General features: G+C 49.1%; 1 protein-coding gene across 4 annotated transcripts in view; it reads left to right on the top strand.

Annotated features, from left to right (window-relative positions):
* The window catches only part of NCOA7 (nuclear receptor coactivator 7), a 125001-nt gene that overhangs the window by 79943 nt on the left and 18853 nt on the right, over positions 1-26205 (top strand). For 2 of the 4 annotated variants that reach the window (XM_029054140.2, XM_029054139.2), the window contains exons 4-11: positions 313-392; positions 3345-3452; positions 4444-4557; positions 5485-5610; positions 8200-8384; positions 12540-13351; positions 14675-14843; positions 23543-23690. In XM_029054140.2, coding sequence (XP_028909973.1) covers positions 313-392; positions 3345-3452; positions 4444-4557; positions 5485-5610; positions 8200-8384; positions 12540-13351; positions 14675-14843; positions 23543-23690 — 1742 coding nt within the window. Of the gene's footprint in view, positions 1-312; positions 393-3344; positions 3453-4443; positions 4558-5484; positions 5611-8199; positions 8385-12539; positions 13352-14674; positions 14844-20006; positions 20162-23542; positions 23691-26205 lie in introns of those variants that run through there. The other 2 variants (XM_029054141.2, XM_007657942.3) reach the window with 2 other exon arrangements.

Here is a 26205-nt window from a genome sequence, read left to right as displayed (position 1 = left end):
GGGGGAGGAGAGAAGGAAATGGAAGAGAGAGAAGGATGGGGGCAGGAGAGGAGAAGAAGGTTGGAGGAGCCAGAAGCAGAGAGGTTTGAAGGGAAGCACGCTCACCTCCTCCCTCACTCCACTCAGGAGTCACTACTTGGCTCAGTCCGTTTGACCCTGTCCAGGTATGGTTTTGGGGTGTTCGGCCTACAAGGTGGGGACGTGTGAACCTTCCGGTCTGCAAATCCAAACGCACCAGGCTTGGGACCCGGTTGGGACAGCTATTCAAAATGCCGTGTGTTTCAGTAATCCTCCTTTTTTATCAAAATTCAGATGACAATCAGAACAAAACCAGTGAAAAGAAGGAGAAAAAGATGGTGGTTCGGAAGCCCCATGGCTCCATCGAATACACTGTGAGTACACCCAGGACCAGGTGACTCCCTGTTGGCCTGCTTATTGATTATTTAATCAATAAATTGTATTTATTGAGCGCTCACTGTGTGCAGAGCACTGAACTAAGCGGTTGGGAGAGTAATAATTGCGGTATTTGTTAAGTACTTCCTCAGTGCTAAGCACTGTACTGAGTCCTGAGGGAGATACAAGTTAAACAGGTCCCACACTGGGACTAACAGTCTACGTAGGAGGGAGACCAGCAATTGAATCTCCACTTTGCAGAGGAGGGAACTGAGGCCCAGAGAAGTTAAGTGACTTGCCCAAGATCACATAGCAAGCAAGTGGAAGAGCTGAGATTAGAACCCAAATCCCCTATCAGGCCCATGCTCTTTCCACTAGGCCATGCTGCTTCTCAGTATAACAGAGTTAGTTGGTTGACCTGTTCCCTGCCCAAAAGGCCTTTACTGTCTAGAGAGATTATTTAATAATCGTGGTATTTGTTAAGTGCTTATTATGTGCCAGGCACTGTACTAAGCACTGGTGCGAATACAAGCAAATTGGGTTGGGCACAGTCCAACCCAGTTGTTAAGCACTAACTATGTGCCAGGCACTGTTCTATGCCCTGGGGTAGATAGAAGGTAACCAGGTTGGTCACAGTCCATGTCCCACATGGGGCTCACGATTTTAATCCCCGTTTTTTACAGGTGAGTTAACTGAGGCCCAGAGAAGTGAAATGACTTCCCCAAGGGCCCCCAGCAGACAAGTAGCGGAGCTGAGATTAGAACCCAGGGCCCTCTGACCCCCAGGCTTGTGCGCTGTCCACAAGGCCACGCTGCTTGCCCCACACTGGTTTCCTCCGGCTTAATCTTTAACCTTGTGGTCCGGAATCAAGCAGGCTCACTTCCCTCCCCGAGTGCACGGTGTGGATGGTAGGGAACTGGGGCCGAGCTGAGAGTTGACCCCGTCTCCCACCTCCCAGGGCACCCCCCGCATCAGCCACCTGGCACTCAGCCGCTGTCAAGGGGGGAGAGCACCCAGGAGAGGCCCGGGCAATGCCAGCAGAAGGACAGTCACCCAGCTCGGGGGCAGCTGCAGTAACTGCAGGTTCCGGAGGGGATGGGAAAGTGGTCCGTCCTGGGTCCCCGGATGATCCGTCCCGAGCGGTGAAGATGGGAGTCCAGGAGAGCGATCAGCCCGTGGTCTCTCCCAGCTTCTGGTTGCCCCTGTCAGAGCCTTAGGCTGGATGGTGCTTGGGTTGACTTGTTGTTGTTAATGGTATGTGCTAAGTACTTACTATGTGCCAGGCGCTGTTTCAAGCGCTGGAGTAGATATAGGATAATCAGTTTGGACACAGTCCATGTCCCACATGGGCCTCCCAGTCTTAATTCCCATTTTACAGATGAGGTAATTAAGGCCCAGCGAAGTGAAGTGACTTGCCCAAAGTCACACAGCAGACAAGTGGCTTCAGTAATGGCAGAGGTGCCCAAGATCTGTGTCCTGTCCTGTGCAAAGGTAGACCCTGGTGTTGCCCAGAGCTCAGGAAATGCCCAGTCACATCGCCGGCCTGTGAAGGTCATCCCTGGGGTGGAGTAGCCCACCTCTGGGAGAGGATGCGGGACTGAACGAGGAAAGTTCACTCAAGTGGGCCCCGAGGTTTCCTCGTACTCTTCAGGGGAAAAAAAGAGAGTGGCCTAGTGGATAGAGCATGGATGTAGGAGTCAGAAGGGCCTGGGTTTTAGTCCTGCCTCTGTCACTTGTCTCCTGTGTGACCCTGGGTAAGTTGCTTACCCTGGGCAGGTTGCTTACCTTCTCTGGGCCTTAAAGAAGCAGCATGGCTCAGTGGGAAGAGTATGGACTTGGGAGTCAGAGGACATGGGTTCGAATCCCGACTCTGCCACTTGTCAGCTGTGTGACTTGGGGCAAGTCACTTAACTTCTCTGTGCCTCAGTTCCCTCATCTGTAAAATGGGGATCAAGACTGTGAGCCCCACGTGGGACAGCCAGATCACCTTGTATCCCCTCCAGCGTTTAGAACAGTGCTTTGCACAGAGTAAGCGCTTAACAAATGCCATCATTATTATTATTACCTCATCAATAAAATGGGGATTAAGAATGTGAGTCCCCTGTGGGGCAGCGACTGTGTCCAACCTGATAATCTCCTGTCTACCCCAGCACTTAGTACAGTGCTTGCTACATACTGAGCCCATTGTGGGCAGGAATTGTTCCTATTTGTTACTGAATTGTGCTTCCCAAGTGCTTAGTACAGTGCTCTGCACACAGAAAGCGCTCAATAAATACGATTGAATGAATGAATGAATAGTAAGCACTTAACAAATACCCCAAAACTGAGGAGGGGGCAGGAAGAAATGGTCACCTCCTCCTTATAATGCTTTATTTCACTGCCGGGTTTCCTGCGTGGATGTGGATCCAAGAGATCCATTTCCTCTCCCTTAAGGAGTCATGATAGAGTTTCAATATCGTCGTCATCGATGCTGTTTATTGAGAGGTTACTGTGTGTCGAGTCCTGTCTCAATCAGTGATAATTATTGAGTACCTATTGAGGGAGAGTACTCTACAAAGCATCTGGGGAGAGTTTAGTAAATATGGTCACTGCCCTCAAGGAGCTTACAGTTTAGCAGGGGAGACAGACACTGCAATATACACGGCATGAAAGAGGAAGTGGTGGAGTATACAGTCATGTACATAAGCGGTACGGGGTGAGGTGTGAATGCTTGTTGTCTGGGGGACGCAGAAGTATTGAAGTGACAACTGAGGGGTAAATAGGATGGGGGATGAGAGGTGAATCAGGGAAAACTCCCTGGAAGAAATGTGATTTCAGAAGGGCGGTAGAGACAGCAATATGGGATCGGGATTTTATCGAGTAGTGGATTTTGAATGTTTGGTCATTGGATTTTGATTGGAAATCGATTCTTGAAATTTGAATATTGGATTTTATTCCCTGATTTTTTTCAGGCTGGGAGCCAGGACACATTAAACACCATTGCCCTGAAGTTCAACGTCACGCCGAACAAGCTCGTGGAACTGAACAAGCTGTTCACACACACGATCGTCCCCGGCCAGGTAGCCGTGTAAACGTGGAGAATAATGCTAACGGAATCTGTCCTCACAGCCTATCCAGCTGTCCCTTCCTTCCCGCCTGCCCCTCCCCGCCGAACCTCCCCACGACCTTTGACTTCAGGAACCCTCCCCGTGTAAGGCAAAGAACAAGCACGTTTTGGTGTTTGTGCCATAGCTGATGGCGATGCCCAGCCTGTCTGCCCGCCGGGGGTCTCTGCCTCCGGCTCTTCCATGATGGGGTTCTTTCCCCCTGCTGCTCTCCTCACCATCAGCCCTCCCTGCTCTCTCCTCTTCCTGCTCTTCCTCCCCTTGTTCCCATCTCCCTGTCTCCACCCCAGTTCTTCCTCCTTTGTCTCAGTCCTCTCAGCCAGTCACCACCACTGAGCCAAGTTTGACCCATTTGGAGCACTGGGCCGGGATCCAGAGAGCGAAACCTCCCTCCTGTATGTTCACTGCATTTCCTAGAGGAAGTTGATCAATCGATCAGTCCGCCGTATTTATTGAGCACCTACTGAGTGCAGAGGATCTCTTTCCTAAGCCCATCTCCCACCCTGTCACTTGAAATGGATGTATCGTGCTCTCCCAGGTGCTTAGAACAGTGCTCGGCACAGAAAAAGCACTCAAGACATACCACTGAGTGAGTGTAGGGCCAGGTCATCTTTAGCCACTCAACCGCCCTTTTCAAACCATGAATCAATAATATTTATCGAATGCTTACCGTGGGCCCGAGGTCACTCTGCAGACGCCTGGCGGAGACAGAACTAGACTCCCGGGCCTGTGCTCTATCCACTAGCCACACTACTTTTGTCAGCAGGGATGAGATGAGATGAACTGATTGGAATATGTGGCAACGTCCTCCCACCTCCTCCTTTAACTGACCCCGAAACCCACGTTTGTAGATTTGAGTAAACGGGCCCTTTTCTGGGAATCTCTTCAGTCATGGCATCTTTCTGGATATCTATTCAGTCACGTCATCCCTTCTTCCCCACCTCAGGTCCTCTTTGTGCCAGATTCCGACGTCCCTTCCGCCATGCAGCGATTAACCTCGTCGAGTCCCGGCACGACCGTTTCCCCTTTGTCATCTGACGCGGAGTACGACAAACTCCCGGTGGGTGTGGCCTGGAGGCATTATGTTGGGAGGGGCCCCGGAGGAGTTTTGTCGTCCCTATTTTCTTCCCAGTTTGGGAACTTTGGGTGCTAATTTTGATGAGTTATTAGTGAACTATCCCCGGTAAAGAGGTTGAAATTGGCAGAAAAAATTTACAGGGATCCAGAGAAAAGAATCAATCCTTTCTGGCGCCTTTTGTCTTCTGAAAAAGTCCTCGAATTGTCATTGTCTAATGTGGAGTTCCTTAGATCCCCTTAAATCCTAGAGAAGTGGAAGGGCTCTATAAAAAAAAAAAAAAAAATCCACAAAAACAAGGCTTCTCCCTTAACATCCCTTTGCCCTGCCTGGATATTTACCCAATAAGCGTTCAGTTCTTCCTATGGGTGATTACTTTCCCCATTCCTGCAAAAAAAAAAAAAAACCAAAAAAGAAACCAAACCAAGCTGGGGGAAATGTTTCACAATTTAGACCCTAAAGGCAAAAGTGAATGACTCAGTAAATGGAAATGGAATCAAAATCTGTACTTAATTAAATCATTTGAACTGGGAAAATATTCTTTCATGCCAGCATCTTTGTTTTGAGACATCGAATTAGAAAATCTGTATCATAGATGTAGATTTCTTCTTTCATTAAAAAAAAAAGGTCTGAATTTGCATTTGGAAAGTGTTCGTTGGAAGCTAAAGGTCAAAATTCATTCAGAAACTTTTGTTAAAAGCTAACGTTCGTCGTGTGGAAGACTGCAGTTCTGTATATGCCCTCTTTAAATTTCAGGGCATGCACATTACGAGAGTGTGTGTGCGTGCTTGTTTTGGGGTGGGGGGGAATTGATGGAAGTCTTTTTACAGAGATTGCTGAAGAATGAGTATTGCAAATTTTCCATGACAGCATGGGAGTCATGGTGTCACTGAGATTTTTTGCCCTTAAAAGGATGCTGACTTGGCAAGGAAGGCCCTAAAGCCTGTGGAAAGAGTTCTCTCATCTACTTCTGAGGACGATGAGCCTGTGGTTGTGAAATTCCTCAAAATGAACTGTCGCTACTTCACGGACGGTAAGGTACGTGCCCCAGATCTGCCCCAAGGAACAGGACGAGCGAAACGTTAAGAGCCGAACCTCGGCCCCTGGAGCCTGCACGCGCACTCATCGCGTAGTGGGTAGCACGCCGGCCTGGCAATCCAAAAGTCATGGGCTCTATTCTCGGCTCTGTCACTTGTCTGCTGTGTGGCCTTGGTCAAGTCCCTTCACTTCGTGCCTCAGTTACCTCATCTGTAGAACGGGGATTGAGTCTGTGAGCCCCACGTGGGACAAGGACTGTGTCCAACGATTTGCGTGTGTCCACCTCAGCCCTTAGTACAGTGCCTGGCACATAGTAAGCACTTCACAAATGCCGCAGTTATTATTTTACACACACACACACCCCCCTCGCCCACACCGCACCCCCAACCCACCCACCACCATCTGGTCTTGCCAAGCACCCGCCGACACTGTAAATTTCCCACTAGACTGTAAGCTCCTTGAGAGTAGAGATTTGTGTCCACTTGCTCTCATCTACTCTCTCCAGCTCTTAGTTCAGTGCTCAGCACACTCCATCTGCAATCGTTCTGGTAGTGGATCCATAGAGTTTTCTTGGTAAAAATCCCAAAGTGGTTTTCCATCGCCTTCTTCCGTGCGGTCAACATGAGTCTCCGCCCACGACTCTCTCCCGTGCCGCTGCTGCCCAGCACTGGAGTTTTGACTTGTAGCAGATTGCCTTCCCCTCGCTATCCACTGGCCGAGCTACGAACGGAATGGATAGGACTTTTCAATGAATGAATGAAAAGAGAGTTGAGAATGAAGTACAGCAAGGCAACTACCTGGGGAAGAGTGAAGGATGTGAACAGGGCGTGGCAGTCATGTTGACTCAACTCACATCATCATCATCATTATTGGTATTTATTGAGCGCTTGTGCGCAGAGCACCGTGCTAAGCGCTTGGGAGAATGCAAGGACTCAAATGCTGTACTTCAGTGTCCATCGTAAGCTGCAGCCTGTGGCTGTTTTGGGGTTTGCCAGCGCTTGGGATATTCACTTTAAAGGGGGCTGCATCGCAAAGATGTGTTTTCTCAGCCTTTGTGGAAAGGGGATGAGGTGGTCAGGCATTGTTAATAATAATAATAATAGTGATAATAATAATCATGATACCACCATTACTTAAGTGCTTGCTTTGTGGCAAGCACTCTTCTAAACCCTGGGGTAGATACAAGGTAATCAAGTTGGATACATTCCCTGTCCCACATTGGGCTCATGCTCTTAATCCCCATTTTTTACAGATGAGGTAACAGAGGCATAGAGAAGTTAAGTGACTTGCCCAACTTCACACAGCAGACAAGTGGTGGAGCCTTCCCCCCTCCCAGTCCCACAGCACTTAGCACATAGCTGTAATTTATTTATATTAATATCTGTCTCCCCCTTAATAGACTGTAAGCTCGTTTTGGGCAGGAAATGTCTCTGTTTATTGTTCTGTTGTACTCTCCCAGGCACTTAGTACAGTGCTCTGCACGCAGTAAGTGCTCAGTAAATACGACTGAATGAATTAAACTATTATTCACTCATCGGTATTTACTGGGCACCTGCTGATTGCAGACCGTGGTAGCAGACACCTGCTGATTGCAAAGGTCGTAGTAGGCATCTACCACGTACATGGTGTCCTATCGGGTGCCTACTGTCTGCAAACGTGCACTCCTCTGGACCTGTGGAAGACACGACCCTTGCCCTTGAAGAGCTTCCAATCTAACAGAAGATACAGACGTTGTACATACAGTGGAAGCAGAAGACAGATCTAGATCTAGCTGGTTGTCCGGGAAAAATGAATTCACCCTGGTTTCTGTAACACAGGGCTTGTTTTCCTGCGAAACTTTACATGAAGGAAAATTTATTGTAGTACTCTGCATATCTGCTAATCAGTCAATCAATGGAATTTATTGAATGTTTACTATGTACAGAGCAGCGTACTAAGCACTTTGGAGAGTACAATATAACAAAATTAGCAGGCACATTCCCCACCCGTAACGAGCTTGCCCAAAAACTAGTTCTTTCGATTCTGTGGAGTGCTGGGTATCCAAGCGGGCGCCAGTTGTCGGACAGACTCTAATTAACTCCCTACCAATCCGTTGATCGGACAGTGATTTTAACTGAGCACTTATTTTGGGCAGAACACTGTACTAAGTGCTTAATAGAGTACAATGCAGTGGGTAGACACGGTCCCTGGCCTCAAGGAGCTTGTGGTCTCACAGCGGTAGTCAGACATTTAATTACAAGTAGGGGAAGCAAAAGAGTATGGGGAGATTTGCAGTACTGCCGTGGGGGTGGAAAATGCAGAATGAAAATCCATGTAGAGTGTGAGCTCGTTATAGGCTGGGAACGTTTCTGCCGATTTTGCAGTACTGTACTCTCCCAAGCGCTCACTACAGTGCTCCGCACATAGCATTCAATAAATGCCGCTGATTGATAGATTGGCCGAACTGCGTGTCTGTGATAACGTAAATAGAAACGTTTATACAAAAGAAATAAGTGGGAGGGGCCGCCCAGGGTGACCACGTCCTAGGAGGCCCATATCCCTCTCCGACCCGGCCGAGCCCTGACCCGCCTTCCCCATCTCTGTGTCCAGGGAGTCGTCGGAGGGGTCATGATCGTCACCCCCAACAACATCATGTTTGACCCTCACAAGTCCGACCCTCTGGTCATCGAGAACGGCTGCGAGGAGTACGGACTCATCTGCCCCATGGAAGAGGTGGTCTCCGTGGCCCTGTACAACGACATCTCCCACATGGAGATCAAGGACGCCCTGCCATCGTAAGACACGTTCTTGGCTTGCCTTTGACGGCTAGAGATTGTGGAGGGCGGCCCGGGGTCGGGGGAACGGGGAAGACAAGAGAGGTCCAGGAGAGGAGGGAAGCAAAGAGCAGGGCAGACTTATCAGTCTCTCAGTCGGCGGTATGTATCGAGCGCTTACTGCGTGCAGTTCACTGAGGAGGGAAGGAAGAGCCAAATCAGACTAATCAACTAATCAACTAATCAATCAAAGTTGTATTTGAGCACTTAATTTATGTGAAGCAGTGACGAGGGAAGGAAGAGCCAAAGCAGACTTATCAGTCACTTGTATTTATTGAGTACTTACTGTGTACAGATCACTAAGGAGGGAAGGAAGAGCCAAGGCAAACTTATCAATCCATCACTCAGTTGTATTTGAGCACTTATTTTATGTAAAGCAATGAGGAGGGAAGGAAGAACCAAGGCAGATATTTCAATCCATCACTAAATTGTATTTGAGCACTTCTTTTATGTAAAGCAATGAGGAGGGAAGCAAGAACCAAGGTAGATATTTCAATCCATCACTAAATTGTATTTGAGCACTTATTTTATGTAAAGCAACGAGGAGGGAAGGGAGAACCAAGGCAGATATTTCAATCCAACATGCAATTGTATTTATCAAGCACGGTGTGCAGAGCATTGGGGCAAGGAAGAGCTAAGGCAGACTTATCAATCCATCCATTAGAGGTATTTATTGAGCACTACTGTGTGTGGAGCACTGTGAAGGTGGAGAAAGGTGCTGTTTTCAAGGCCAAAGAGCCGCCAGGTACGCCAAAGGGAAGCAGCGTGGCTTGGGGGAAAGAGCCCGGGCTTGGGAGTCAGAGGTCATGGGTTCTAATCCCCCATCTGCCACTTGTCAGCTGTGTGACTTTGGGCAAGCCACTTAACATTTCTGTGCCTCAGTTACCTCATCTGTAAAATGGAGATTAAGACTGTGAGCCCCAAGTGGGACAACCTGGGAACCTCGTATCTACCCCAGTGCTTAAAACAGTGCTTGACATATAGTAAGTGCTTAACAAATACCATCATCATTATTATTATTATTATTATGAGGTTGGAGCTTCCTTTGGTCTCATAGGAAGCTGTGCAAGTCAAAGATATCTGCAATTTCCAGAGGGGTTTGGATCCCTCCGTGGAAGAGTGGTCCTCACTGGGTCATCGGAGAGAAAGCCAGGGATGCAAAGGGGAAGAGTTAGTGGAACCAGGTGGTCCGTTCCTAACCTAAAAGGTGGGTGTCCACTAAAGCAGCTGCCTCCCCCCTTCAACGGAGATTCTGTTCACCCTTTCAGAGACAAAGTTCTGGGCCCAAGAGTATTAGCGGTTGATGCGCAGATGGCATTTGTCGTGAGCGTAGACACGCTCATAACAGTAAATCACTAATGTATATTGAATGCCTACTTTGTGCAGAGCACTGTACTAAGCACATGGGAGAGTATAATATAACAATAAGCAGACACATTCCCTGCCCACAACAAGCTTACAATTTAGACAGGGGGAGGAGACAGACATTAATATAAATAAATTACAGATAAATACATAAGTGCTGTGGGGCTGGGACAGGGGAAGAATAAAGAGAGCACATCAGGGTGACACAGAAGGGAGTGGATGAAGAGGAAAGGAGGGCTTAGTCAGGGAAGGCCTCTTGGAGGAGATGTGCTTTCAAGCCTTTGAAGACGGGTAAGAGAGAGGAAAAAAGCACCAGAGAGAACCCGAGAAGGCCCAATTATTAGTGCCTTTTTAATCTAGCATTATATTTCTCTGGAAAGCTCTTGTCCACCTCCTAAGTGGTATCAGATCGAGAAGAGGCAGAATGAGGCTCTGAAGGGACATTGGTTAATTAAATGAATAATCAACTTGGGACTACGATCCTGTCACTTATTGCTGATGAATCAGAAATAATCTTCTCCCCTCAAGACCTAAGTCCTGGATTCCTCAGGAGGGGGCAAGATCTTGCATAATCTGAATTGTGGAAATGTTGAAAGTTAAACCCCGAGCCTTTGGTAGCTGGATGTAGCCCCGATGATGACGCGGCAGTCCCTGGGACTGCTTTTCCAGGAGATTACCATTCCCGCTACCCGTCATGTTGACTCTTCCCTTTTCTCCTTGAATGGAGGCGATCTGTGAAGCAGATGTACCCTGTTTTTCCCAGTGGGTGAGGCATGGAGAAAGGGGTGCTAGTCCTTTCCCCCAAGCCTCTGCCAAGTGGCGTCTCCTGCCCAACTCCTGGATCTGTACTTCTTTTTATAAAACCATCCCCCTCCTTCCTAATAATGATAATAATAATAATAATAATGTTGGTATTTGTTAAGCGCTTACTATGTGCAGAGCACTCTTCTAAGCATTGGGGTAGATACAGGGTAATCAGGTTGTCCCAAGTAAGGCTCACAGTCTTTACCCCCATTTTGCAGATGAGGTAACTGAGACACCCAGAAGTGAAGTGACTCGCCCACAGTCACACAGCTGACAAGTGGCAGATGCGGGATTCGAACCCATGACCTCTGACTTCCAAACCCGGGCTCTTTCCACTGAGCCACGCTGCTTCTCCGTTCCTGAGGCACGGGGAGTGAGAATGCCGAGCAGGATGTAGAGACCAAACCCGGTTTATGCACTATAGTGTTTTCCCGGAATATGTAGCCGGAGTTCAACTTCCTCAAAGCATCCTGGGGCTCGCGGCAAGAGTCAGCCGCAGGCCGAACCATCGAGGCCAAATTTTATTGGTGAATCCAAATTAAGGTGAATCCACTTCTGAAGGTTTTCAGGTCCTCGAAATTTCCCCCATATCTCCTAGGTTGAGACAAGTCAGCGACCCACCTCCATAATAACTTGTAATTTTGATAATGAGAAGCAGAGTGGTGTATTGGCTAGTGCACGGGCCTGGGAGTCAGAAGGACCTGGATCCTAATTCCGGTTCTGCCACTTGTCTGCTGTGTAACCTTGGGCAAGTCACTTCAATTATCTGGGCCTCAGTTACCTCATCTGTGAAACGGAGATTTCACAGGGACCGTGTTCAACCCGATTCCCTTTTATCTACCCCAGGGCTTAGAACAGCACCTCGCACATAGAACGAACTTAAGTGGCACATAGCACACTTAGGAAGTAGCGTTAAAGAGATTGTATTAAGGGTTGGCTGTACCTTTTTTATGGCTATTGGCTTCTAAGGCCTTCACGTTATCATTGGAATTAGAGAAGCAGCATAGCTTAGTGGCAAGAGCCTGGGCTTGAGAGTCAGAGGTCGTGGGTTCTGATCCTGGGTCCGCCACTTATCAGCTGTGTCTGGAATCGACCGTGTCGGATGATGATACGGGAACGCGTTTTTGAAATGACATCAACAGCCTCCTCTGGACTGCATTTGCGCAGCTGAAAGAGAAGCAAAAGGCAGTGAATTAGAAGTGGAGAAGGGGAGGCTCTCACCGTGAGGGAGATCTGTAACTTCTCTAGGACTCGGTTACCTCATCTGTAAAATGGGGATTAAGACTGTGAGCCCCATGTGGTACAGCCTGATTACCTTGTATCTACCCCAGCGCTTAGAACAGTGCTTGGCACATAATAAGTGCTTAACAAATACCATCATTATTATTGGAATTACCGAGGATTTAAAGGCCAAGCGTTTTGCTAATGGATATATTCAGTCCAATTGGATCAGTCTGAGGGGTGATAGCGGGGTCTTAATGTGTCACCTAGGGCAGGAGTTAAATCTGCTGTCTGTGCTGGAAGAAAACACCATGGGCAAGCTCCCTTACTGCACTCCCAGCACACAGGGAGAACAGAACATGCATTCTTTCATCCTTGGAAACTGGGACGCTCCTCATGTTCGGCTCCACCTGTGTTTAACACGTGTGGGATTCGAGAAAGCCGTTCGTGTGCCTGTGAGGAAATAACCCACCCACCATGGTTCTGACACATTTTGGTTGTTTGCATTTGTTTCTATGGAATTTCTGCTTTATTTTGAAGCTGATTTTCCTTGGTTTGGTTTCATCTTGCTGAAATCCTCTCAACATTCCTTTTTTTAAGTTTGGGGGTTTTGTGTTTTGGCGGGTTGTGTTCTGTTGTGTTTTTTTTCTTTTTTTTCGCTCCTCCATCTCGCTTTCTTTTTGGTTTTTAACATCCCATGTGCATCCACCATTTTCTCCCCGACAGTGACCTACCACAGGATCTTTGTCCTCTGTACAGGCCGGGAGAGTGGGCGGACCTGGCCTCGGAGCAGGACATCAACCCATTCAGCAAGTTCAAATCCCTCGGCAAGGAGAAGCGGCGTCCGGGCGAGGGGCAGGTGCCGGGGGAGCGGCCCGACCCCGGGACCGCGGCACCCCCGGCCGGAGCGGGCCCCGGACGGCCGCCTCGCCGGGCCGAGGAACCGTCCCTGGGCACGGAGGGCCAACCCTCCAGGACCAAAGACCACGGCCTCGCGGGCCAAGACGACGATTTTGTCGAACTGGAAGAGTTCTTCCCGCCCGCGGGCGGCGACGGCAACACGGAGCTCAAGGAGGTCCTCGACGTAGAAGCGCACGAGAAGGAAGACGAGAGGCCGGGGGAGCCACCGGCGGAACCGGACCACGCGGCCGCCCTGTTGGACATCCACGAGGGCCTGGACAAAGTCCAGCTGATCGAATTTTACCTCAGCAAAAATCGGGAAGGAGCGGGGCCGCCCGGGCCCGAGCGGGAGGCCGCCGCCGCCAGCCCCAGCCGAGAGCCAGAGGAAGGCGCCGTACCCCCGGACGGCCCCGACCCTCATCCCCCTTGCCCCTTGGGTCCCGGGGAGCCGGGTGGGCCAGACGCTGGCCTCCCCCGAGAGAGGGAGTCTCCCCCGCCGGATGGGGATTCCTCCACCGCCGAAGAGAAGGACTCCTCATTGCCATCTTCCCCAGACCACAGCTGCCAGGACAGGCAGGCGGACAGTCAGTCGGAAATCCAGTTATGGCTGCTAAAAAGAATTCAGGGGCCCATTGAAGGTAGGTCTCTCTTGGTCATTACAGATAGGTCTTGACCACACCATGCCCCGTCCGTCCCGGGAGATGCCGGGAAGCATTTCCAGCGGGCAAGTTCTCACACACCCGTGGCTTCTGACAGTGAATGCCCAGCTTGCAGGTGGCAAGATATGGGTGTCCTGGATCCTGTCCGGTCAGGAGGACCCAGCAGATGCCTGGGCACCGTCTCTCCGCCTCCACTGGCCAGGGTGGGTATACTCTTCTCTAGCTCTAGCTGCCAGGGGTAAACATCCCTTTTTCTTGCTTCCTGGATTTGCGTCCCCAGAATGCAGGTTGGTTGGGAAATAATCACCTTGCGGAATTCCGACCTGCAGGGAAACATTTATTAAAGGTCACCATGCTGCCTTTGGAAAAAGAGAACATTTAGCTGTGAAAAGATGATCGAAAGCCCCTCTGTAGAGGGCTGAGCCCGACATAATGTTGATCATCTCCTGAGTAATTATTTGTATTTGCCAAAGTCACAGACCCATCGATTTACTCATTTCATCCTCTTTAAGGTCCTCTGAGGTCGGGAGAGTCTAGGTATATCTTCCCCATTCTACAGCTGAGGAAGCAGATACAGAGAGGCTATGTGACTCAATCAGTCAGTGGTATTTATGGAGCGCTTACTGCGTGCAGAACACTATACTGAGTGCCTGAAGCAGCATGGCCTAGTAGAAAGAGCGCGACCCTGGCCAACAGAGGATCTGGGTTCTCATCCCGGCTCTGCCAAATGCTTGCTTCGTGACTTTGGGCGAGTCACTTAACATCTCCGTGCCTCAGTTTTCCTGTTTTCCCTCCTTCTTAGACTGTGAGCCCCACGCAGGCAGGGACTGTGTCCAGCCTGATTCGCTTGCATCAACTCCAGCTCTTAGATCACCGATACATAGTAAGTGCTTAATAAATACCTTAAAAAAAAAATTAGCAGACACGTTCCCTGCCCATAATGAGTTTACAATCCCGAGGAAGTCACCCACAGTGGCAGCGCTGCGACTAAAAGCTCCTCCCTCTGGACTGTAAACTCACTGTGGGCAGAGAGTGTGTCTGTTTACTGCTATATTGTACTCTCCCAAGCACTTAGTACAGTGCTCTGCACACAGTAAGTGCTCAATAAATAGGATTGAATGAATGAAAGGACTCCTCACTCCCAGATCCAGGCTCCTTTTCCTTCGGGCCAAGAGGGGTTTGGTGCCACTGAAGACTGAGGAACCAGTGGTCTTCGCCAGATGCAGGTGAGATGGAGGTGAAACTCTTCTATTAGCCATCACGAATTTAAGGTGGTGTCTGTTCTTCCCCCGGTTGGCCCAGATATGCTCCCGTCGAAGGAGGAGAAAAGCAAGACGCCCCCGATGTTTCTGTGCATCAAGGTGGGAAAGCCCATGAGGAAATCCTTCTCTACCCAGAGCACGACCATGGGGCAGCAGTACGGCCACAGGAAGAAGCAGCCGGAGTACTGGTTTGCCGTCCCTCGGGAACGGTGAGTTGCACACACTGCCCTTCTGCGGGAGGAGGGCGAGACCGGGATGCGTTCAGGGGCTGGAGAACAAACACAAGCGGGGTGGTTTGTCTTTTTTTGTTTTAATGGTATTCGTTAAGCGCTTACTACGTGCCAGGCACTGTCCTAAACCCAGGGGTAGAGACAAGCTAATCGTGTTGGACACAGTCCATGTCCAACATGGAGCTGACACTCTTCATCCCCCTTTTTCAGATGAGATAACTGAGGCCAGAGAAGTGAAGTGACTTGCTCAAAGCCCCCCAGCAGACAAGTGGCAGAGCTGGGATTAATACCCAGGTCCTCCGACTCCCAAGCCTGTGCTCTATCCATTAGGCCACGCTGCTTCTGAATGTCCACAGTGTATAAAATCCAGAGGGACATCATGCACTAATTGCTGACACGGCCCAGGATCCAAAACCACATCCGACTTTACACCCAGTCTGCGCCGGGAATTAAATTCCTTCCTCGCCCTCTCCTTCCCTCGGCGGCTCAGTTCCTGCTCTGCCCTGTCCTGAACAGTCATCCTCCCTCTACAGACTTCCTCCCTTTGTCCACTCTCCTCAGCCCCAGCCCAGCCTCCCCTGGGAGAGGAGCTTGGAGTAGAACTGAAAAGGAGCAGGGCACAGGGATGGAGCGGGAGGGAAGGCAGCTGTTGGAAGACCAACTTGCCGGGCTGTGCTCCCCGGGCTGGGTCAGACTGGGGACGGTCTGCTGTGTGACCTTGGGAAAGTCACTTAACTTCTCTGTGCCTCAGTTATCGCATCTGTGAAATGGGGATTAAGACTGTGAGCCCCACGTGGAACAACCTGATTACCTTATATTTACCCCAGTGCTTAGTACAGTGTTTGGCTCATAGTAAGCCCTTAACAATAATGTAATTTTTATCCAGCTAGACTGTAAGCCTGTTGTGGGCAGGTATCGTCTCTCTGTATTGCGGAATTGTACTTTCCAAGCGCTTAGTACAGTGCTCTGCACACAGTAAGTGCTCAATAAATATGATTGGATGAATGAATTCACGGGTGACCTTTCTCGATTGGAACAGCCTCAGAGGGAGGGAGCAAGGGGACCTGGCCAGAGTTTCTGCTGCAGCACAAGCTAAGCAATACAATTCAATTCAATCGTATTTATTGAGTGCTTTCTGTGTGCAGAGCACTATAATAATAATTATTATGATACTTGTTAAGCACTTACTCTGTGCCAGGCACTATACTAAGCACTGGACCGGATACAAGCAAATCAAGTTGGACACAGTCCTTGTCCCACATGGGGCTCAGTCTCAATTCCCATTTTACAGTTGAGGCACAGAGAAGTGAAGTGGCTTGCCCTGGGTCACAAAGCAGACAAGTGGCAGAGTCAGGATTAGAGCCCATGACCTCCTGACTCCCAGGCCTGCGCTCAATCCACTACGTCATGCTGCTTCTCCATCTAAGTGCTTGGGAAAATACCATACAACAAAAAACAGTGACATTCCCTGCCCACAACGAACTTGCAGTCTAGAGGGTGCGTGCTGCAGGCAAGTGGGGGGGAAGGAGGGGGAGAAGAGGACTAGAAAGAGAAGGAGGAGGAAGCTCAGGGGTCATGCAGGCCACGGCTGAGGCATGGGGCTCTGTGTCCCCTAAAATGGCGGCCAGTGTCACCACGTGATTGACTCCCCCTGACTCTACCTGGGCCCCGCCCCCTCTGTCCTCTCCCCCAAGTCCCTGGTGACCCACGACTGGGCGCAGGATGGGCCAAGCTCTCTGCCCACCAAAGGGGGTCCACCTACCTGGTGTAGGAGGGATGCAAGCTGGGGGCTCACATCCCAGGTGCAGAATGGATCGAGAGGATGTCAGGCAGACCCTCGCCTTTCCACTCCCCTTCTCCTACCTCCAGTTCGGACTGATTTGGCATTAGCCGCTCCTTTAGTCAATAAATACGAATTAATTAATTACTCCACTCTCCCAGAGTGACTCCCCCAAAGGGGTCTTAGGGGCGTGGGTTGTTCTTCCAGCTAGTGCCCTCCCTCCCACTCCATCCCTGTACCCCATTCACTTTCAGTTCTACCCCAAGCTCCTCTCCCAGGGGAGGCTGGGCTGAGGGGACTGGGTAGGCGGTGGGGAATCTTGGTTGGCCTATGTTGAGTAAGGGGGGAAGTCGGTGGGTGGGTGGGGTTTCCCCCAGAACCCTGCCTTATCCACCGGAGAGATGAGGAAAACAGAACCTGAGGAAGAGGAATTCTTCTAGGAGAGGGAGCCTGGCCACCCCGGGTCGCTCTAGCTCCGTTGGCAGTTGAACCAGGCCCTTTCCCCCTGGATCTTGTCCCCGCAGACTCTCAGAAACTCCCTAAAATGGCCCCTCTGCCCTGGTTCCCCCTGGAGAGAAGGTGATCCATCCCACCCTCCTCAAATAGCCGGGGCCAGGACTGAATGAACGGAGGAAGAGAGACACGATGACCACCGTCCTTCCACTGCCCGAGATGGTCAGGATGTGACCCTGACTTGGCCCGGAGTCAGGGAAGCCGAGGCAGAGGCGATCGGAGAAAGATCTAGACCTCAGATTGACCTGATAGTTCAAGGGCAGCCACCCGACTCCGGTATTAATCTTTAACCGCGGTGGTTAATGGAGGGTGGAATTCTGGCATTCCTGACGTGAAAGGCGGGCCTGTCTAATTCCAGAAACCCCCTAGAGGGTTAACGGCTGAAATGAACTCCGCCTTAAAAGGGGTTGGGTAGGCGGGCTTGGCAAGCTAGCCGGCCTGCAGGGTGGCACGGGGATGCGGAGGTAGGTGCTAGAATGATCGAGAAGAGTGAAGAGAGAAGTTCATAGAAGGATTGTTAGGTGGAAAGATTGGGGCATCCGTCCCTAACCAGGGGGATGGCCATCCAGGAGGGCAACTAGGACATGGGGTCAACAAGCATCCCAGTGCTCCTTTTGGAAGCAGGATCCTGGGCTGGATAAGCCATTGGTCTGACCCTAGAAGAGTGGGACAAATGCCCTCTACATTCTTGAAATCTGGTGTTTTTTTTTTAAATGACATTTGTTATGTGGTTACTTTGTGCCAGGCGCTGGAGTAAGCACTGGGGCAGATACAACCTAATCAAGTTTTACAGAGTCCATGTTCCACGTAGAGTTCACGGTCTTAATCCCCGTTTTTACAGATGAGGGAACTGTGGCACAGAGAATAAGAAGAAGAATTATGCTATTTGTTAAGCGCTTGCTATGTGCCGAACACTCTTCTAAGCACTGGGGTAGATACAAGTTAATCAGGTTGGACACAGTCCCTGTCCGACATGGGGCTCACACTCTTAATCCCCATTTTACACATGAGGGAACTGAGGCACAGAGCTGTGAAGTGACTTGCCCCGGGTCACAGAGCAGATAAGTGGTAGAGCCAGGATTAGAGCCCAGGTCCTTCTGACTCCCAGGACTGTGCTCTGTCCACTAGGCCACATTGCTTCTCATGGCCAATTAGAATCAAGGAGGATTCACTCCCCTGATATTTGAACACCTCTGAACCATTTATGTTTGAGTTGTTGGTTGTTGGGCATTTAGCGATATTTAGGGAATCAGCATGGCCTAATGGAAAGAGCACAGGCTTGGGAATCAGAGGACCTGGGTTCTAATCCCTGCTCTGCCACTTACCTTCTCTGTACCTCAGTTCCCTCATTTGTAAAATGGGGATTCAGTAGCTGTTCTACCTTCTGCTTGGACTCTGGGATAGACACTGTGCCCAACCTGATTAACTTGTACCTACCCCAGTGCTTAAAACTGTATCTGACACATAGTAAGCACTTAGCAAATATTGTCATTAGTATTATCATCATCATCATTGAGAACTTCCTGTTTTTTCCAGGAGTTGAGCAACAAAAACCATGCGGGTATTTAAAGCACTTGGATTTGTTTTCATTTCTTTAAAAAGAAAAAAAAAAACACTTTCTTTCCAGAACTTTTCACATTATTGTTTCCTTGGACAATTTGTCATTTAATCTCAGCATTTTGAATAGGAGGCGGAGTGGAGAAACTGGAGACGTGCATTTACCCGGCTCTGCCCATTGCTTGCTGTGACCTTGGGCAAAGTCACTGATCTTCTCTGGGTCTCAGCTACCTCGTCTGTAAAATGGGGATTAAGATTGTGAGTCGCGTGGGGGACGGGGATTCTGTGCGACCTGATGAACCTGAATCTACTCCAGCGCTTAGAAGCAGTGCTTGGCACATAATAAGCGCTTAACAAATACCTTAATTTGACTAGATGAAGGTCATATTGTGGGCAGGGCACTCTACTGATCGATCACCTACTCTGTGTGGTGCAATACTCTGATCACTAGGGAGAGTACAGGAAAAGCAGAAGACATGGTTTCTGCCTTCAAGGACCTTCAGTGGTATTCATTGTGTGTTTACTGCGTGCGGAGCACTAAACGAGGCACTTGGGAGAGTACAGAACAATAGAGTTGGTAAACAGGATTCCTGTTCTCATGGACTTTACAATCTAGAAGGGGAGACAGTCCAGTGGAGTGATCAGATCTATTCGAGGCTGACAGTGGTTCCTTTGAGGCTGGGTTAAAGGAATTGGGGGTGCTTAGGTTAGAGAAGATGGAGGGGACAGTCACCACCGTCTCCCCTGATTAGACTGTAAGCCCGTCAAAGGGCAGGGACTGTCTATCTGTTGCCGATTTGTACATTCCCAGCGCTTAGTACAGTGCTCTGCACATTGTAAGCGCTCAATAAATACTATTGAATGAATGAATGGATGAACCGGCATCCCGCTCTGGATGTTTTTGATGGATTGAGGACTGACCAATTTCTCCAAGAAGAGAGGAGCTGAAATTAAAGCATTAGCAATTTTGCTTAGACGTAAGGATGCGTGCTAGAGCATAGGAGTGAGCAGGGAAGAAATCTACCAACTGTATTACGTAGTCCCCTCCCAAGCACTTAATACAGTGCCTCTGCACACAGTAAGCGCTCAGTAAGCCAGGCTGCCTCCCAGCTCTAGGACCCCAGGATTATCCTCATGATGAAAAACTACATTAAGCATCGCTTCTCCCCTCCGCTGCCCACGGGCCTTGTAACTCTGCCAGACAGGTCAGAGGTCCTGGAATTAATCAGTGACTCCCCAGCTGGGAGAAGGTTGAAATATCCGTCGGCTTCCCCGTTCTCCCGGAGCCATTGAATAGGCTGGGCCGGAGACGGGGACATGCTCGTGCTGTACTGAGGGTCCAGGAGGTCCGAGGACCCCCCCTCCCTCTGGACGGGAACAAAAGCTGATCGATCGTCTCCCCCCGCGAGCATCATTCACCGATGGGAGCCGCGCTCACCGTCTGGGAGTGAGTATCGAACGGCAGCCAGGGGGGCGCTTTGGTTTAGCGGAAAAGAGTGGGGTTTACCCAGTTGCAGCGAGTTTTCTCCGCTCCTCGCCGTGGAGCTATTGATCTTCGAGTTCCAACGCTCCTGTCAGCACCGCTCCCCCGGCTAGAGAGCTTGGGCCTTCCCACACCTTTCCTGCACTTAGAGGCAGATACAAAAAGTCAATCCTGCATCTAAAATGTGACCTAGATGGGGGATTTGAGATCAAGCCTACTTGTGACTCTTTTCCTCTCGTAGTTCGAGAGGTGTGTGTGTGTCTGTGCATTTCAAGGTGGGGAAGCGCTATTTGTGCACAGGTGTATCCAGGAAACATAGCAGAGTTCAGAGCTCCCCAAAGACTTTCAGAACGTGGTGTTATCTTCTTTTCCCCTTGAATCGGCAGTTAGTTTTCTGTGGTGACTCAGTTTCCAAACAGGAATGGCCATTTCTGAGAGCACCTGCAGCGTTCAGAGTTTTTTCTTAATTTAGCCTAATGGATTCATTGAGGAGCAAAATGATATTTCGGCTACCCTCCATCCTAGGCAATTAGGACTGCAAAATCAGGGATATCCTTCAGAAAAGCTCTGGGACCACTATTTTTCTGATCTGACTTTTCTTACTGTAAGGACAGAAGGAATTAAGTTCAGCAAGATCCCATTCTGAATATACTGTGAAGTCTTCCTGTCATTCCAGCCCAACAAGTCAGGAGATAGTTGGGGAAATGAGAAACAGCAGAAGAAGGAGAAGTGAGGTAGGTGGAGAGAGGGAGCGAAAAAAGGAGACCGGAAAGTAGATGCACATCCTCTCTCCCTCCTAAGATGACCGTGATGGCAAGTGGGGAAGTACCAGTTGAATTGTCCTTAATTTGAAGCCAACTGCTGACAGTGGGAGTATGGTCATCCTGAAAATATTTTGCACGCTTTTCAAGAAAATATTGCGATACACTTTTTCCTGACGTTTGGGATGAGCACTGCTCAGGCACAAATGATTGAGAGGAAAGGAATGACACACTGCTGGCAGCACATGCGTGCCCAGTTGCCTGGCCCTTTCCTATTCTCTCCTCCCCCCCCCCTTACAGCTATTGTCAGAAAGCCATTTAGGGTTCCAGGAAAGCTTCAACCATTCAACAATAAGCTAAAATTGTACAGTGCATGCACTCTAAAATAGCTTTATTAATAATAATAATGATGATATTTCACAGAAAATTATAATTCTATTAACTTTTATTAATGGATGTGTAGATATCTATAATTCTATTTATTTATAATGATGCTACTGATGCCCATTTACTTGTTTTGATGTCTGTCTCCCCCCTTCTAGACTGTGAGCCTATTGTGGGCAGGGATTCTCTATTTGCTGCTGAATTGTACTTTCCAAGCGCTTAGTACAGTGCTCTGCACACAAGCGCTCAATAAATCAACTGAATGAATGAATGAAATCCCACAGGTTACTTACATGTCAGAAATCATTATTAATAATATTGTTTCAAGGGAAGCATTTAATCCCACAAAGGCTCCACCTGACCATCCAGGCATCTGGGAAGATCATGATAGGGGAGACAGACGTTAAACAGACATTAAAGTAAGTAGATGAATACGTGAAGGCTGTGGAGCTGGGAGAGAGGTGTATATATATATATATATATGTTTAAGGGGTACAGATTTGAGAGCAAGCCTATTTGTGACTATTTTCCTCTCGTAATTCTAGGGATATGTATGTATCTGTGCATTTCAGGGTGGGGAAGCGCTATTTATTCACAATGCTAGGGGAAGCAGAAGGGAGGGCTTACTCAGGGAAATCGAGAATGATTAGTTCATTCAATCATATATATTGAGCACTTACTGTGTGCAAAGCACTACACTAAGCACTTGGGAGAGTATAGCATTACTTGGTGAGGAACCCTATGACCTAAGGGGAAAATGGGGCCAAGAGCAGGGCCTGGAAGATCATTTTCAGACAGTCGCAGGAATGTTAATAAATCAGTGTTGCTATGCTCCTAGAGGATTCTTGCCTGCAGAAGTGGAGAAAATAAATTTGTTTTACGTGCACCAAAACTCATACTGTTAAGCTTTACCCACTCAAGTCTGCAATAACATATTTTCAGATCATGTTTTGAGTGGATTGTTGTTAGAGAGAATAGGGAGCCTCTTTTGGTATAGCGCGTGCTGGTATCAGAAAGATCGGGTGAGGTGAATATTCTCTAGGCTGGAGTTTTCCTTAATATGGGCTTCTGCAAATATGCAGTCTTTGTGTCAGAGGAGACCGAGGTGCATTGAAAACCACTCCCATGGCACCTTGCTTATTGAAGGCACAGTCAATTGCTATGGCTTCTGCTCATTACACAGAGGCATCGTAGAATAGTGATTGGACAACAGCTGATAATGTCAATTTGGCTAATTCCATTTACCAAAATGACTCAGTAACTGGGAGATCATATGGTCTAGGGCTGCTCTCTCATTTTGGCTCTTATTTATGCCTATTAGCCCTAAAATTGAAGATGGACAGTCTGTACTGTGGAAAACCCAGGCAGCCCTGCAGAGATGAAGGAGCATAGCCTGAGCAGCAAGCAGTTCACCTGGCAAATATGAGCTCATTTAGCACAAACCGTGGAGGGTTTGGCTGGGAGGATCTGTGAACTGCCCCTCTTTCCTGCTCTGGGGTGCTGTTTTTGAAGTTTCGCATTCTTGCCCAAAGAGCTAGCCGAGCTTCTTCCCTTAACCACATTTTTGTCTTCTCCTTCCTCTTGCCTTCATTTTTTCTCGTGCCTCTTGTTCTCTGCCCTTTTTGTCTGCCTCTTTCTTAAGAAGCAGCATGGCTTAGTGGATAAAACACGGGCCTGGATGCCAGAAGGTCATGGGTACTAATTCCGGCTCCACCGTGTCTGCTGTGTGACCTTGGGCAAGTCACTTCACTTCTCCGGGCCTCAGTTCCCCCATCTGTAAAATGGGGTTTAAGAATGTGAGCCCTATGTGGGACGGGGATTGTATCTGATCTGATTACCTTGTATCTGCCTCAGCCCTTAGAACAGTACTTTTCCCATAGTCAGTGCTTAGAAAGTACCATTATTATCATTCATAAAAATACAAAGCACTTGGCAGAACAAATTAGCGACACTTTTTTTTTTTTTAGTGGGCAAGGAATGTGTCTGTTTGTTGTTGTTTTGTACTCTCCTAAATGCTTAGCACAGTGCTCTGTACACAGTAAGCGCTCAATAAATACAATGGATGACAATGTGATTGAGTGAATTTCCAGAAGAGAGGCGCGAGATGCAAGCGTGTATTTTGTCCACCTGATGCTAACTTCTACGTGTGTGTGCGTCTGTGTGTGTTGGTTTGTGTGTTTGCTTTTTCCTTAATTTTCAGGGTCGACCACTTGTACACGTTCTTCGTCCAGTGGTCTCCCGAGGTCTATGGGAAAGATGCCAAAGAGCAAGGATTTGTGGTGGTGGAGAAGGAAGAGCTGACCATGATCGACAACTTCTTCAGCGAACCCACCACCAAGAGCTGGGAGGTGAGTCGGCCACCGGCTGGGCTAGCCGTGGCCCTCTGCCCCCGGGAGCGGGCAGCCTGGATCTCCCCTCCCAATCCCCTAAACCGGGTCGTGCTGTGCACCAGGGTGGTGCTTGGAGTCACTCGTTCATTCAGTCGTATTTATTGAGTGTTTACTGCACGCAGAGTACTGTACTAGCGCCTGAGAGCAATAAAAAGACACGTTCCCTGTCCATAAGGAGCTTACGGTTTAGAGTCCCTTGTGCTGAATCCCTCTGCCAACAGCCTCCACCTCTGGCCTTGAGAGAACCCGGGGGTGAAATCATGAAAGCTGTGGGCCCAAAAGAGCACCGGGGCAGAATGAGAAAGCTATTAGCGGAAGGGTGGGTGGATGCCACAGGGGAAGATCGTGTCTAACCACTCTATTGCACAGTAAGAGCTCAAAAATAGAAATTATAATGGTATTTGTTAAGCGCTTACTATATGTGAAGCACTGTTCTAAGCGCTGGGGTAGATGCAAGGTGATCAGGTTGGACACAGTCCCTATCCCACATGGGGCTCACGGTCTTAATCCCCATTTGTTAGATGAGGGAACTAAAGCACAGAGAATCGAAGCGACTTGCCCAAGGTCACATCGCAGACATGTGGCGGAGCCAGGATTAGAACCCACCTCCTGTGGCTTCCAGACCCGTGCTCTTTCCACTAGACACACTGCTTTTCGTGGAGGTTGGGGAGACGGAGAAGGAGGGGTGTGTCACTGCAGGAGAAAGAGCAGCTTCGGAGATGGTTGGCAGCTGGCATAAAGGGGTCGAGGTGGGAAAGGGAAGAGAAAGAGAGGTGGGCCTGGCTCGAGCAGTGAATCAGAGCGTAGAGGGCGAGGAATAAGATTCATTCTTCATGTTCTTGCCCCTGACCTGCTGCTGGTAGTCTCCTCTAGTCCTCATTCTTGGATATCCCGTCGTCACCTCAAACTTAATGTGTCCCAAACAGAACTCCTCACCTTCCCACCCAAAACCTGTCCTCCTCCTGACTTTCCCATCACTGTAGACAGCACCAGAATCCCCCATGTCTCACAAGCCTGTAACCTTGGCATTATCCTTGACTCCTCTGTCTCATTCAACCCCCCAAGTACAATCCATCACTAAATCCTGTCGGTTCCATCTTCACAGCATCAGCTAAAATCCTCCCTTTCCTCTCCACCCCAACTGCTGACACGTTAATCCAAGCATTTATCATATCCCACCTCGACTACTGCCTCCTCAGTCTCTTTGCTGGTTTCCCTGCCTCCTGTCACTCCCCACTCCAGTTTATTCTTCACTCTACTGCCCGGATCATCTTTCTACAAAAGCGTTCAGTCCAGGTTTCCCCCTCCTCAAGAACTTCTGGTAGTTGCTCATCCTCCTCCGCATCGATGGAAACTCCTTTGTTCAGTGGTATTTGTTAATCACTTACTATCCGCCAGACACTGTACTAAACACTGGGGTAGATGCAAGCTAATCCGGTGGGACTCAGTCCGTGTACCATATGAGGCTCATGGTCTTAACCCCCGTTTTGCAGATGAGATAAACTGCGATACAGAGGAAGTGAAGTGACTTGCCCAAGGTCACACAGCAGACAAGTTGGCAGAGCTGAGATTAGAACCCAGGTCCTTCTGACTCCCAGACCCGTGTTCTGTCCGCTAGACCAGTCTGCTCCTTACCCTAGGCTCATTACAGTAGGCTTTAAAGCACTCAACTTCCTTATCCCCTCCTACCTTCATACCGTTATTACCATTATTAATCATAATAATACCGTTATTGTTATTATTATCTTATCTCACTGCTCTCCTACTACAGCCCAGCGCACACATTTTGCTCCTCTAACACCAACCTACTCACTGTTCCTCCATCTTGTCTATCTCACCGCTGACTTGTCACCCACGTCCTGCCTCTGGCCTGGAATTCCCTCCCACCTCATATCTGACAGATGATCAGTCTCTCCACCTTCAAAGCCTCATTAAAAGCTTTCCAACAGCGTCCTCATTTCTTCACCTCCCTCTCTCTTCTGCATCACCCTTGCACTTGGATTTGCTCCCTTAATCAGCCCCAAAGCTCTTATGTCCATATCCATAATTTAGTAATTAATATCAAAGTCTGTCTCCCCCTCGAGACCGTACGCTCCCTGTGAGCAGGGAACATATCTATCAACTCTTATATTGCACTCTCCCAATCGTTTTGCACAGAGTAAATGCTGACTCAATACGACTGATTGATTGAATGTCCGGGCCCATTTCAGAGGGAAAATCCACACTCCCTGGCACCTCCTCTTTGCTAACATTGCACAAGAGGACTTTGGACCATAAGTTTGGCGATTTCCACTCCCTTCTCCCTCCATGACGGGGCCTATAACGTGCAGTCTATAGCCTGACCAAGGTAGGGCTTGGTTATATAATATGGGATTTGCAGTCTTAAGGCACAGTTGCCCACTCTAGGAGAGGTAGCCAAGAAAGTACTTAGCTAAGAGAAGCAGTGTGGTCTAGTGAAAGAGCACAGGCCCGA

Source organism: Ornithorhynchus anatinus, chromosome 2 (assembly GCF_004115215.2).
Source record: "Ornithorhynchus anatinus isolate Pmale09 chromosome 2, mOrnAna1.pri.v4, whole genome shotgun sequence".
Taxonomy (NCBI): Eukaryota; Metazoa; Chordata; class Mammalia; order Monotremata; family Ornithorhynchidae; genus Ornithorhynchus; species Ornithorhynchus anatinus.
This window is presented reverse-complemented; position numbering and strand designations above follow the sequence as displayed.